General features: G+C 40.6%; 1 protein-coding gene across 11 annotated transcripts in view; it reads left to right on the top strand.

The window, feature by feature from the left end:
* Positions 1–14,179, top strand: part of OSBPL5 (oxysterol binding protein like 5) — a 174,434-nt gene that overhangs the window by 128,160 nt on the left and 32,095 nt on the right. For all 11 annotated transcript variants that reach the window (XM_021526752.3, XM_021526751.3, XM_021526753.3 and 8 more), the window contains 4 exons: positions 287–367; positions 1,018–1,119; positions 2,721–2,924; positions 8,719–8,803. In XM_021526752.3, the coding sequence (XP_021382427.2) occupies positions 287–367; positions 1,018–1,119; positions 2,721–2,924; positions 8,719–8,803 (472 nt within the window). The remainder of the gene's footprint in view (positions 1–286; positions 368–1,017; positions 1,120–2,720; positions 2,925–8,718; positions 8,804–14,179) is intronic.

Here is a 14,179-nt window from a genome sequence, read left to right as displayed (position 1 = left end):
TGTTTGTTTGTTTTTTGTTTATTTTTTTAACCAAGATTAATGTCTGCATGGGAGAAATACAAAGAAAATTTGATGGGGAATTTTCCAACCAGCCATGGGTATAAAAAGGAAGTTTGACCTGCACTGTAGATATTAATTTTGTGCACCTGCTTAGTGTTCCACTGCTGAAGTCTGTAATCAGCTCTTCCATGGATTCCTGAAAGTTTAAACAACATTTAATCAGAGCATAACTTGAACATCTTCATGTTAACACATTATTTTTTTCTTCACTCCTTATCTTTTTTAGATTGAATATAAGCTTTGCAATGGGTCTGACAAAGAGAGTGTGTCTCCCACAGCCAAATTCATGAAGAAGGAAACACTGAAGGTATGTTCAAAGCAGCCAGGTCATGATCAGCTGACTTTCTTGTAAAAAACAAATAGTACCTTCCAAACAAACCATTGGAAACAAGTCAGAGTCGTTTCCCAAGACCCAGAGAAGCCTTTGAATCTTCTAGGAGTCATTAGAGGCCAAGGACACTTACAGGCTTTATATACAGGATTAGATTATATACTGCAAGCAGAACAGATCAGTGTAATTATTTCACTGTGTTTGTATGTTCTGGAGCCATTAGGCACCTCAAGAGGATTGTAATCCTTCACTGCTCTTGTTAGGACAGACTTGCCTAGGCAATCTGAGCAAATTGTAGCTTGAGCACTTGCTTGTCTACCAAACCAAAAGTATAAATAAATGAAATTAGATATAGTTTCTTGAATTTGAGGGGTGAGGAAGGCTGGGTATCCAGCCATTTCCCTCAAAGAAAAGACAAACTAGGTTGTGTTTAATAAAACTTCAGGAGCAAAGAATATGCCTGTTCTCTCATTATGTTTTTATTCCTCCTTGTGCTCATTTCTGGGGAACCTGTGCTAGGTCAAGTTCTTGTTGTGCTATACATAACTGTCCTTAATGCATTATGTTCTTTCCTCCCCAGAAGAGGCCATGATTACAGCTACTATATTTTCTCTGTTCCCAACCAGGTACAAAAAAAAAATTACAGACAGGAGAAGAAAAGAGCTACCAAACAACTCTTCAGTGCTCTGAAGGATCCCAGTGTGGTGATCACAGCAGACTGGCTGAAGGTATTTGATACAGACCATTTTTTCTGAGGCTGCAGGAGAAAATAAGTGAGATGTGAAGTAGTTAATGTGTCTGAGATGTATGCACTAGCACTTTTTTTAAATTAAAGAAGACCAAATAGTTTAACAAAGCTTCAAATCAAGCTGTATTTAAATAACTGCTATAAAAGTAGAACTGTGGGTATTTACTTTCCACCTTAACTCAATTGGTCTATTCCATGTACTTAAGCAGCAACAAGGACTAAAAAAGGGCATAGTACAAGTGGAAGTGATGTTTCTCTCTTTGTTCCTCTCTGAAAGACTCTGTTGGCCTCTTCCCATAAATGTGGTTTTGTACTGAAGAGTGAATAGACTAACAGCCTGAAAATAGGTAGATACAGCTTGTTCTATCGACAATTGGATTTTCTGTTGTCACAGCACAGAATGAAACATATTGTACCTGATGACAACTGCAATTTCTCTTTGTGCACACACTCGGATAGTGACAGTTTCTCATTGAAGTCCTGAAACTTCTGTGTGGCGAAGTAAATATGGATTGACACTGAGAGATGAGCACTGGTTTTCTCTTCCTTTGGGGCCGTGTAGTGTTCTCAGATATAATAGTGAATTGGTTGAACCTTTTATATTACCAAAAACTAATTTCTAAGCATTGCCAAACACATAACTCTTAAAGAAAAACAAACTAACTTAAGGATCTCATTAAACAATACAGTTGCTTTTGGTTAGTGGTAAAAACCTCCAGCATTCTTCTGCAATTATTGTTAGAGGTCAGAAAAAATACATGCTTATGGTTTATTTGAGAAGTTAGACTGGCAGCACAGTCTTCCTGTGTTCACTGTTGATGAAAAATAAATATTTAGACTTACAAAAACACTGAATACCTGTTACATGTTTGCTGTGGCTGGAAATTTCTGGTTGAGCTGCAAATAATGCTGGGCCACAAAAACAGAACACAGAAAAGACTTGAGGTTTGGCCTATGCATACTGAAGGCAGGAAGACCTTAGGCAAAATCTAACCTTACTGAGAAACTTCTTCATTCTTAAAGCTGTTATCTTTAATGTACTCTTATCAGATTTAATGTTTTCTGTACAAGAGAGAGCTGCATTGAGCTCGACAGAGATAAACCAGCTGGAGACAGTGCTTTTAAAAATGGGGTATTTGACAAAATCCATTAATAGCAGTGTTCTGCAGAACACTATTAAAATGACTTATAAGTCAAGTTAGACTAGCTATAACATTTTTATATGCAATGTTCTAATTGGCATGTCCTCCATGATTATTAACAGATCACACTACATAGGCCAGCAGTGCTGATTGCCTAGAAAATTAATTAAGCTGCTAACACTGAGCTAGTAGTAAAAATAGGAAGAATACTAAGTCAGTAATAAAAATATGAAGACAAGATTCTGATAGCCAGATTTCCAAGTTCTGGGATTTTGCTGTGAGGTCCCTAGGGCTGTTTGGGGAACACCATGTATTTTCCTTAGGAAGTGTATCATGGTGTAGCCTTGGAATAAATATATTTGAAATACTGTATGAATACTGAATAAATGCTGGGTTTCTTCTAAAGAACAATGTAGATGCAACTTTCTTTTTCCTCCAGATTCGTGGGACTTTGAAGAGCTGGACCAAACTATGGTGTGTCCTGAAACCAGGAGTGCTACTCATCTATAAGACGCCAAAGATCGGACAGTGGGTTGGGACAATTCTGCTCCATTCTTGTGAGCTGATAGAGAGACCCTCCAAAAAGGATGGCTTCTGCTTTAAACTCTTCCATCCTTTGGATCAATCCATCTGGGCTGTAAAGGTAACAATCCTGATGGGTCAAACAACCTCTTCTTGGTCACCAAAGTTTCTGAGCACTGGTATTGCCTAGCACTGATATTATTTAGTTATGTAGTTGCTGTTAGCAATTGGTGAATTGACTGCATAAAAAGATTAAGAATACCAAAGCTTGATCATTGAATGACATCAAGGAGACATAGTCCTTGTGATTAGTTCCACAGAGGTATCCTTCTCAGTGTACGGATGCCTGCAGACACTGAGGAAAAAGGAAATGTGTTAGTGCAGGAAATGAAGTTCAATACCTAGAAGCTGTATCAAGCCATGACATACCTCTTAAAAAAGAGTTGGGCATAGACACAGTTAGCTAAAGTCCCTAAAACAAGGACAGAGAAAGCACCAAGTGCTTCACACAATACAAGGAGATGGTTGGCAAAGTGACAAAAAAAGCAGGTTTATAATTTGACTTCTTTTTTTCTAATGCCCCTGATGTTTGAATTTGTATGCAATGGACTTAGAACTCGGTGTTCAGCTCAAGCCTTGACTGTTGCACAAAAGTGTGACTTCAGATAGCCCTTAATCAGAAGGGCTGATTAAGGGCTATCTTGTCTCTTCTTTGAAATGGAAATAGCAGGATTTTCTCCACTTCATTTTAAGTTATTCTTCAGGCTGAGACAATCCCTTCCTGTACACACAAGGCTCCTGCAGTGACCTCTGGATCTCCCTGTAATAAAATTGATTCATTTTTTTTACACTTCTTGAATTAACTCCCTGAAAATCTTAAAGAGTTCTATTCCTTTTTCTTCTTTCTTTTAAGAATAGGCAAAAAAAGAAAAAAAATTATGTAATGTGTATGAGCAAAGAGAAAGATCCCAGCACGTCCTGAGAGGCACTGAGAGCCACATCTTTTGGATACCTTGAAGACAAAACTTAAATGTGCTTGTATTTGTTTCCCTGTCAAAACAGTGACACAAACAGAGTTACTGCTGATATAAATTCTCTAGGAGACATCACAAGTGTAAATAAGGCATTATAAGCTGATGCCTTGCTGCAAGGTAGTCAGCAGAGGGAATGGAAACTGAGACTCACGAGAGTGCAGTGAAAGCACTTGTCATGGCATCAGGAGTTCTAACAAAAGGGAGAAGCCTTGTGGGAGCAGATCAAGCAGACACACTCCTGCTCATCCGTGCAGTTAATTGAACAGTTTCAAACACAGCTAAACAATTGCTATAAAAAGCCTTTCCATTTTTAATAAAGTAGGAGGAGAGAATTAAAATTAACCTCAGCAGCCAGGGGTGAGAGCTGCTGATTTCTGCCAGCAGCTCAGCTCTGATTTGTGCCTAAATGCATTGCTTTTCCTTAAAGTTCCAAAGGTTTCATTGCTACCTTGCTTCTTATTCAATTTTGAGAGTTTTGATGCTTTTTAAATTCAGAACATACACCCAAGAAGGTTGTTGATGATTTACTGTCTGTCAACAAAAACCTTCTTTGTGACTTGACAGGTCAACTGAATTCTTTTGAGAAGCAGAGTCAGAGGAGGTAGTGAAAAATAGAATCAAAAGTGCAGTCAGATGCTGAAAGGCAGAGTTGCTGACAGATCTGAAGTGTTGCACTAGGATGCCCTTCCTTTGATATGAAGCATCCCAACGAAAGAGGAGGTTTTATCAATGTGTGTGCAAAGAAAGAGGAGGTTTTATCAATGTGTGTGCATTTCAGTATTTGTATCTAATTCATGTGTCTCTTGAGAAAAAATAAGATAGAAATAAGAATTAGTATATTAAATGTGAAGGGAGTGTATATCTGAAAATGTTTGTGGACTAGAGGAAGTTCAAAGAGGTTTAAATTTTAAAGTCAAAGTAATATTCTGCGTCTCTTGAGACATATTTAGAAAGCCACATTTGAGCTGCATAGTAGGATACCCCCTGAAACCTGAGTTTAGCCTGGACTGTTGTGTGTGATAGATGCTTTCAGCCATGAGGTAAACACCAAAATACACATCAGGAAGAAATCTACCAGTGAGCTGCTTGATGTCAAAGAGGCTGTCTGCACTTTGTCAACAGTTAAACGCTGAAACTGCTAAAAATACTATTTTATTTTATGTCATTTCACAGCCTCTTTTTAAAGCAACTGGAGCAGAATTGCCTGATCTACATTGGTTGTGTATAACTATGCAAAGTCTGTTTCTCATAAAATACAGATTCACTCCAGCTTAAGCAAAAAGTCCAAGTTACTGTCCATCACAATAGAAATAAGAGGTGGATGAACACTTTTCATTCTTGGCCATAATGGCTTGTGAAATTGTCAGGGGTTATCCAGATTAAAGCTGATGGTGCAGCTTTCACTCTCATCAGTGGATTTGCAGTTTACTCAGGGTAATTACTGAATATCTTTGTACATATTGGCCTGGCTGCCCAGCAGATGTTTGGAGCTAACTCTGGGGTTCAACCCTGGAACAAATATCTGGTTCAGGTACTGCCCTAGACCTTTATGGTTGTACTGGCCAAATAAATTTGATGTACAGGCATTTAATTTCAGTCAGAGTAGAATGAGATTTTGGGGCACCTTTCAAGATAAGATGTAAAGGCCATGGCTTATAGTTGAAAGCTAAATACATGCACCAGGGTGCTGTTTTCCTATAAAGCTCTCTGGGGTCTAGACCTCTCTTTGAAACATATTGCTGAGGGAAAGAGTTCCTTATTCTGTACTACTCCCCTGGCTTTTTGAGAGTTTCAGCCTGAAACTCCTTTGCAGTGCACATGGATTATACCTCTTACTTATTTGTATCCTGGCCTTCATAAACGCAAGGCCAAAACCGTCAAGGTCCTAAAATCAGCCAGGAGTGCAAGCAGCAGTAAGAAATGCTTCCTCCACACATCCAAATACTGCTGCAGGGGCACTTTGTCCAGTGTGTGAGGGCAATGTGATCCCACACTGCTCCTGGAAGAGACATTTTGCCGAGGTTGCTGCAGGAGACAGGGGAATTTGAACCTAGTACTTTGTGTGAGGTTGTGGGTGTCTGTCCTCTTGCTGCACAGAGGGAGTGTAGAGCTATCAGCTGGCAGGGTTTGCCTGCCTGTCCCAAAAGATGTCCTGGAATAGGTTGTATTTCCCTTCAAGCTTGCTGAACAGCATGGTGTGGGAAGGCTTTCATTATCTGCAGCCTGTTCTGACATCCATTTAGAACAATAAGTAAGCTGGGGTCAGACCTACTGCATCTGGGAAAATGTGTAATTTGAATTTTGTTGATTTGTAAGAATTTGAGTCATTCCTTTAAAGAAAAAGTTCTGGTAATGGTCCTGCACTGCCAGTTTTCTAGTTGTTATTCTGTTCCAGAACACAAGAGTTTCATCTTCATCATTGTGGTTATCCTCAATACTGTTAAGGAGATTTTTTTTCCCTCCTTTTTTAAGCTTTGTTTTATGACTCTCTGAGATGTCTTGTCATACTATCCAAAACTGTCAGTCCTCTCCATTTTTCAAAGCCCAATCAGCCCCCATTTCATAATGCCTTTTGAGTCTCAAAGCAGATGTAAAGACAGGAATGATGTGAAGGTGATCCTTTCCTCGTTGTACTGCCCAGGGGCTGCAGCCAGGCTCTGGGTGCTGGTGCACCTGGGATAATACTTTGAGTGAGGGATGGTCATTGGCATGGTGCTCAAAGGCTGGGAGACAGAAGGCATCATTATCTCTGCAGATACAGAACATCATTTAATCTGTGCAGATGTTGGTTTTATTTTTATGGCCTTCTTTCTTTTCTTTTTCTGTTGGAAATGGCTCCCTCCATGCATGAACGTGCCTTACTGTTGAATATGTTTCCTTGACAGAGTGACCTAGCTGCTTTTTGAGTTAATCCATAAATCCATAAACAGTTCCTAAATGCCTGTTAGAATCTTGTGTTATCACTTCCTTCCCATATCTCCCATTTCTTTAAGATACTGTTTCACTCTATCTGTAGTTAGGTTGTGGGGTTTTTCCTCAAACAAAGCAAATGTCCACCTCTGCAATAAATACACAAGTAATGGTGTTATCAATAGTTCTCCAATGCCCTGCTCAGCTGCAAGCAGCAGAAAAGAGAAATGCCAAGGGGAATGATGCCTGATTGTATTAAAGTCACTAGTAATGTCTTAAGCTGCTCTGCTCTGGTTTACAAATCAAATCTCAACTTTGCTAGTCCTGACTATTAAGCATTTAAACAATCTTAATTTTGTGAACCTCCTGTGGGAGAGGGGAGGGGAAAAATAAAGTAACAAGGAATCCAGTTTCTCTTGGCAGCAGAGGAACCCTGCAGATGAAAAGGCAAGAAGCTTGGCTCGAGACTGTTGTCTTCTTAATACTTCAAGTTCATACACTCAGATACATCTTGATGCTTTTCCTACTTTAAATTCTGTCCAAATTTTGGTTTTCTGAGTATAACTTAAAAACAAAAATCCAGATAAAATGACTATTTAACTGTGAAGCACTTGTGTACAGGAGCAGTTTTCAGTAGCAGTCACAGTTCCATGTTTACCAAACTAGAAGGAAGGAATTCTTCTTTCAAGGAATATGGTTGGATACTATAAAGACCCATCTAAGGGAGGAAAGTAATACTCAAACTGCAAAAATCTACCTATAGTTTTTCAGCATTGTGTGATATTCTTTAGAAAGTCAAAGAAATCTGTATTGGAGTGTCCTGGAGCATCCTCTTGCTCCCCTCTGGAGGTGACATAGTGGTCACTGAGTACTGGTGATGTTTTCTGCCCTGCTTTTATTTCTGACATAATGTCTCCATATTTGAAAAAAGATCTGCTTTTATGTTATTTGTTACAAAGTGAGGAAGAGAAGGTGCTGGAGGAGGCTGGGTCAGTTTGAAAATGCAACGGAGGAGGAGAGATTTCTATTTATTTCTGTCAGGTTATGGCACAAAGTCCATACCATGAAGAGTATGAAGCTGTGTTCACTGCATACAGGAACTGCTTTTTCTTCGCATCTTCTGGAGTTCAGAAGAGAATGAAGCAGGGAGGAGATCAAGGAGGGAGCCTGTGGTTCTGCTCAAAGAAGTGTCTGGATCCAAAGATCCAGAATGAGCTTTGCTTCCCTGGGCATCATTTCCAGAGGGTCATTGTGAAAGCATGGTGGCAGGATGTTTACAAGACACTTTTTGTATTTTTTGCCACAGTTTCTAAACTAAAAGCAGCATAAAATGAGCAAAGCCTGAAGTGGCTGTCACTGCAGGCACCACAGGGTGAGGGTTCTCTAGATTTAAAGGTGAAGGATTGCAACCCAGTAGAGTATGCCCGTGCTGGGGAACCTTTGGTCCTCAATCTTCACCTTTCCCACAGACTCAGGATGGAGTTTCCCCTTTGTTTGCTTCCAGCAGAGCTGCTGTTGCCTCTCTGCTGGAGGCATTCACTGCACAAGGTGTGGCTCTGCTGCTTTTGTGGTGGCACATGCAGGGTGTTTCAGTGTGAGTGTCTGGTTGCAAGCAGACTCCACATGCACTTCATGGAGCAGTTCCTTCTGGTGGAGCACAAAGGTTTGACTGATTTTGTCCCAAGTGACAGCAATAAGATCTTTCCACTCCTGCATATCAGAATATGACCATATGAAAATGGGAATATGAGCATAAGTTAGACCAAGCCCCATTTTCTTGGAGCTCATTACTGCCTTGGAGCTGCAGCAGCAATATTATGATTACCAATGAGGCTCTCTAAATTACTCCACCTGCTCCTTCCTTCTTTCCTATCACAAACATACACACTCTGCCTGGGAAGGGTGGAAAGACATTTAACAGTCCATTGCAGCGTCCATGCCTTACATCTTTCTGTCTGTGTGCATTTCCAGGGACCAAAGGGAGAAAATGTCGGTTCGATCACTCAGCCTCTTCCCAGCAGCTACTTGATTTTCAGAGCAGCCTCTGAGTCAGATGGTAAGTCTGGGGGTTTGTTTGCTTTCTCCAGATAGAATACCTCCTGCTAGTTAAGAAAATAGATGGATTAAAAAAAAAAAAAAATATGTATAAAGGAAAAAACAGTGGCTCACCCAGCTTGAAATCTGCTGTTAGCAATGGTCAGAACAAGTCAAGCAGACTTCTGGCACATTTCATTGCCCTCACTGAACAGCCACCTCTCCAGCCTTGTGTATGGAAGAAGGACTTAGGCTTCTAATTGGGGAAATCCACTAAGTCAGTGTAAACTAAAGGGTGGAAGGAGTCAGTCCCAAAACTGATATGAAAAGAGCTCTTTGTCCTCAGTTCAGCAGAGACTTCATTGTCTTAGCTGCCTACACCTTACTCTGGCAAAGGTTCTGTTGGAGGCAAATGGCCTGGTATTATTAAAGAGCTGTCAGTAGACACCATTCAGCCACCTGAATTTTTCTGTAAACTATTTGTGCTGTGTTTTGTGGTGTAGCAGGCCTAGATGCTGGTGACTCCACATGTAAAATACCATTCTGGGAATTTACAAAATTATGGAAGGTCAATTTAGGTCAGTATATAACAGACATGCCAGCTTGCTATGTGAAAATCTCTATAAATTACTTCAGAGGACGTAAAATATCAGTGATTTATAAGTAGATAAGAAGATTAAAACCATGTTTTCATTCCATTTGACCTTCAGACTATTTTTTTTTCATAGCAAATAAACCCAGGCTGTTCATTTTACAGATATTTTTCACCTACCCCACTAAGGGGGTTCATCTATCCCATATGCTTATCTAGAGTAACTTTAGGGACATAAGGACTTCTTATGGAGTGAAATGGGCTTTCAAAGTAGTGCCCTTCTGGTCCAGGGATTAGGTTTTACATTTTCCTAAGGGATGGAAATCAGACTATGCAAATGCACCTTTGACATGACACTTAGAATAGGAGGAAACCTTCCTTCATTACAGATTTCTGTGCTATTTTCCTCCTGCAGTGAAAGGAGGACAGTTCATGGTGAGGGTCACCATCTTGACACTGAAAACTGCTTGCAGATGTCAGTGTAGTGAAATTATATGAAAATAAGCAGAACTTATATGCACACGTAGAAACACATCTATTTCCTAAAATAGTATGCTTTTGTAGCTTATTTGTGTAAAGGAATACAGGCTTCTGTATTCAGGATTCTGGTTCCAAATATCACCTGCCTAGAAAGAGATACATTGATGCAATAATCTCTTGTGGGGGAAAATAGTGCTGTAGGGTAGAGCTGCTAAATTAGAGGCATTTCAAATTCTGGTTATACAAACAGCCCACAGAACAGATATACAGAAGAGTCCCACAGATTTCGTAGGCAACCAAATAGCTTCAACAACTGTCTATCAATCCAGATTTTATAAAATATTATTTCCTTAGAGACCCATGCACTTGTCTTTCCACTATTTTAATTATTAATGGTTAAACCACAGAGACAGCCTGGCAAAGGGACCTGTGGCTGAACTTCTACTCTCTCTTTTTATGATGCCTGCCACAGGCCAGTTACATGGAGTAGACGAGTTTTAGACTTGTTCTAACTAACCTTAAGTTAGTTATTGCTCCTAAGGTAGCAATAGCTCCCAAGAGATCATCAGAGGTAAGATTTTTCTAGCTGTGATCTCTCTGTCTGGATTGTACAACACATGGTGGTAAAAGGGACCATACCTGGTGAGAATTTGCAGTGTTGAAATGCCTGTGGGAAGTTTTCTGCCCAGTGAATTATTATTATGTGTCTCCAGTGTTAAAAGAGCTTAAAATAGTGACTTGCTGGAACACATTTTGAAAGCCAAGATGTTGGTCAAGATTCTTGGGAAGCATGCAGAGGCAAGGCAGACCAAAACAGAGTTACTTTTGGTTTAGTATGATTTTCCTTTACTTTGATGCTTCTCTCCAGTAGGATCCTAATGTTAGATGGAAAGCTAAGTGATCAAGTGAAGGAGGAGGAGGAACTGAGGTGCTTCTCAATCAAATATCCTAAATTTGTATGTAGAAAGTAACTAGGGCCTTTGGTTCAAGACAAAATACAAGGTCGTGAACAGCACCGGCAGTGCCCTAGAGCCACCTGCTCCAGGAGCACCCACATTATGCCTGGTAGATTCTGAGTCTGATGAGGTGATCATGAAAGCCAAAGCTTTGGGATCTGTCCATTTAGCAGTGGACTTCACAAAAAAAAAAAAAAAATCTGAATTGCACCAGATATATTAGCATGAATAGTGGTGTAATTTTCATCTGAATGAGAGTATTTGACTTCACAGCTGAGGTCAGTGAGCTGTGGAAAGTGGGCATACTTTGTGTAGGATGGGCAGGATGTGAATCTCCAGATAAGAGAGAACAGCTTCCTCCCAAACACGTCCTGACAAAGGGCCAAACATGAGTGTCATACATGGAAATCGGTGACTTGGAGACAGTATTAATGTCAGTAGGTCATGTAAAACATATGCAGACAAAGACACAAGGAGCAGAAACTGCTACATGTAAAGAATTCTGTGTAAATTGCAGGAAATTAAGCCTTGTACTTTGCAGTTTGTACAGTTTGATTTTAAGCTCAGAGGACTGAAATGGTTTTAGACTGTTACATTGCTTCACCTGTTGTAAAGAGACATCTCCAAAAGGGTGTCCCTGAGTCTGTTTAATTTCTTTAAAGAGGATGCAAGAGAGACAGGAGATTGAGGTAAAATGAGCTAAACCAGCTGAGACAAATGGGGCAGGTGGGATCTGGGCCCTTGTGTATATTTGAAGTGTGTTCACATCTCCCCCACAGTGCAATCCTGAATGAATCTACAGCATCTCTGAAGAGGTGTCCTTGTCTTTTTCTTCTTAACACAGTCTCCCGTGGTAGTAGTGGAAAATTAACAACAAAGCATTTGGCAGATATAGCTAACTCAGGGAGGCTTCTGACTTGCTGGGAAATACTGAGTTGTTGCATATGTTAGATGGACAGTGCAGCCATCCAGGCAGCTATATCATGATCAGCAGCTCCATGGCCTACTTTTTCTCTCAGCATTTCAGAATCCCCATTTTCCCCTCTGCTGTACCATCTGTGCCAGACTGTTGGTAGGATTTAAGACGTGACTTCTGGATGATCTGCAGAACCACTGCCTGGCTACAGCGGGTTTCACATTCACAGACCAGAGCAGCAGTCTGCTTTTTGATGTGTTTTAAACATCAACCTCTGGAAGGGTCATGTCAGCCTACAGGCTCAACCTGTAAAAGTGCAAGGTCTTTCTTTCTTAGCAGTTTGAAAAAGACTGCTTTTTCTGAACCAGTGACTGTGTCTACATTTCAGATTTGTGTTAAGGAGTGACTTAGAATTAGTAGTTTAAATCTGTCCCAAGCTTCCTGCCCAGACCATTCTGGAGCTGCTCCTGAGATACAGCTGATGTGTCCTAAGCATTTTAAGTCACCTGCTTACGTCTCACAGTGAGGATCTCCACTTGCCATGGGCACTGCTGCCACAGGGAGTATGCCTACTAATGGAATTCAAAGTGGCAGATTACCAAGGGTTGAAATCTTAACAGTGGAAATGTAAACCACATTTAAATTTTATTCCTTCTGTCTGCCCTCTCCTTCAGGTATGCTTTGGGTAGCCTCCATTGCCCAGTGTGGATGCAGTTGTGTGGAAATCTTTATGGTCTGGCTTACAGTGGTGGTGTTTCTTTTCTAGGCATCTGGCCCTTCCCCCAAACTGATGCTCTCATCTGGGAAAGAAATTAGGTTATTGAAATAAGGGTCACGCACAAAAGCAAAAAACCACAGGGAAGATTGTGATTTGAAACCAATTTAACAATGAAATACATCTCTGGGTCTTGGCAGCTCTGGAGAAAACAGAATATCTTTTTAGCTTTATGACTGTGTTTCATATTCCTTAGATTTTTCACAGTGGTTTAAAATCCAGGCTTTTGCAACAAGATTTCATTAAGTTCACTGCATAAATTGCACCTGCAGCTAATTGAGACCTCACATCCTTGCATCTTGACAGCCAAAGTAGGAGAAATCATGCACACAGACACCCAAGTGGTACAGCAAAATAAGCAGTCATCTGAACACGATGACCTTAATGTTCACCGGCTGAACCAAATCAGCCTCTTTCTCACCATTCTTGATTTGTGTGCACGTGAGCAAGAATTCATCGTTTCCAGGTGACAGTCTACTTCAGGTTGATTTTTAAAAGCATCTATCTTGTGAGTGTGAGGTATGAGACCAAAGCTAGAGGACTTTAATAATTCAGGAAGAATAATATTCCCTTAGTGATGCCTCTCTGGAGGAATGTGTGGTTGCTCAGTGTGAGCCTTTTGAAGTCTTAATTGGCAAGAGATTCATCCCAGGTGTTCTGTAGCTACAGGAATGCAGTGGAAAAGAAGTATAGTCCCAGATTGATATTTCTGTGTGTAAGGGTGTGATTCCATCTAGAGCAGATTTTTTTTTCTGGTGAGTGGTGAGAGAACATTGGCTGCGTCCTCCATGACCAGCTGCTGCAAAATGTGGCAGATAGACTTGGCACATCAGATTATGAGTTGTTCTAGGTGAGTGCAAAGAATTTCAAAACTGAATAGCTGAGTGTTTTCAGTGCTGCCTCTTTTTGTCCTGTGAGACATTTTTGTAATTTTAGATCTCTTCAAAGACTAGGACAGAGTCACGTTTTTCTTTGAACTGAACCTAGGTTAGCAGCATAAGCACCTTCTGTTGTTTTGATTTTTTTATTCCCCAAGAGGGAGAAGAAATTATTTTTGTCTTTTGGTTTTAATGGCTCCTTTTGTCTGTGGAAAAAAAAAAAAAAGAGTTGGTGCAAGTACATGCCTGCTGTTATTCAGCCTTGCAGCCTCCAGGTTTCTTCATGGTGCCAGCAGTGCCCTGCTGACCCAGGTGTCCTACAAGGAGCCATAGTGATTCCTGTTTGCACCTCAAAGCATGTGCAGGACAACCAAGGGTTCAGGAGCAGCCAGCCTGGGTTTGGGGAAGGCAGGTCCTGCTTGACCAACCTGATCTCCTTCTATGGCAAGGTGACCTGCTCAGTGGATGAGCCCTGGAGCAGGCTGCCCAGGGAAGTGGCCGAGTCACCATCCCTGCAGAAGACATGCAGATGTGGCACTTTGGGACATGGTTTAATGGTGGACTTGGCAGTCCTGGGTTAACAGTTGGACTTGATGATCTTAGAGGTATTTTCCAATGTAAACAACTCTCTGTTTTTATATAATTTGATTTGAGAAGAGCTTAAAAGCTTGTGGGGAGATTCTGCCACAAGCTGACGATATACTTCTTGGTTTTTCTTCAAAAGTTAAACATATGCTCAGTTTAAGGCACAGTTTGTGAAAAATTATAACTGATAATTGATTGCAGTTTTTACATTGCCGC

This window comes from Lonchura striata, chromosome 6 (genome assembly GCF_046129695.1).
Source record: "Lonchura striata isolate bLonStr1 chromosome 6, bLonStr1.mat, whole genome shotgun sequence".
In the NCBI taxonomy this organism is placed as follows: Eukaryota; Metazoa; Chordata; class Aves; order Passeriformes; family Estrildidae; genus Lonchura; species Lonchura striata.
This window is presented reverse-complemented; position numbering and strand designations above follow the sequence as displayed.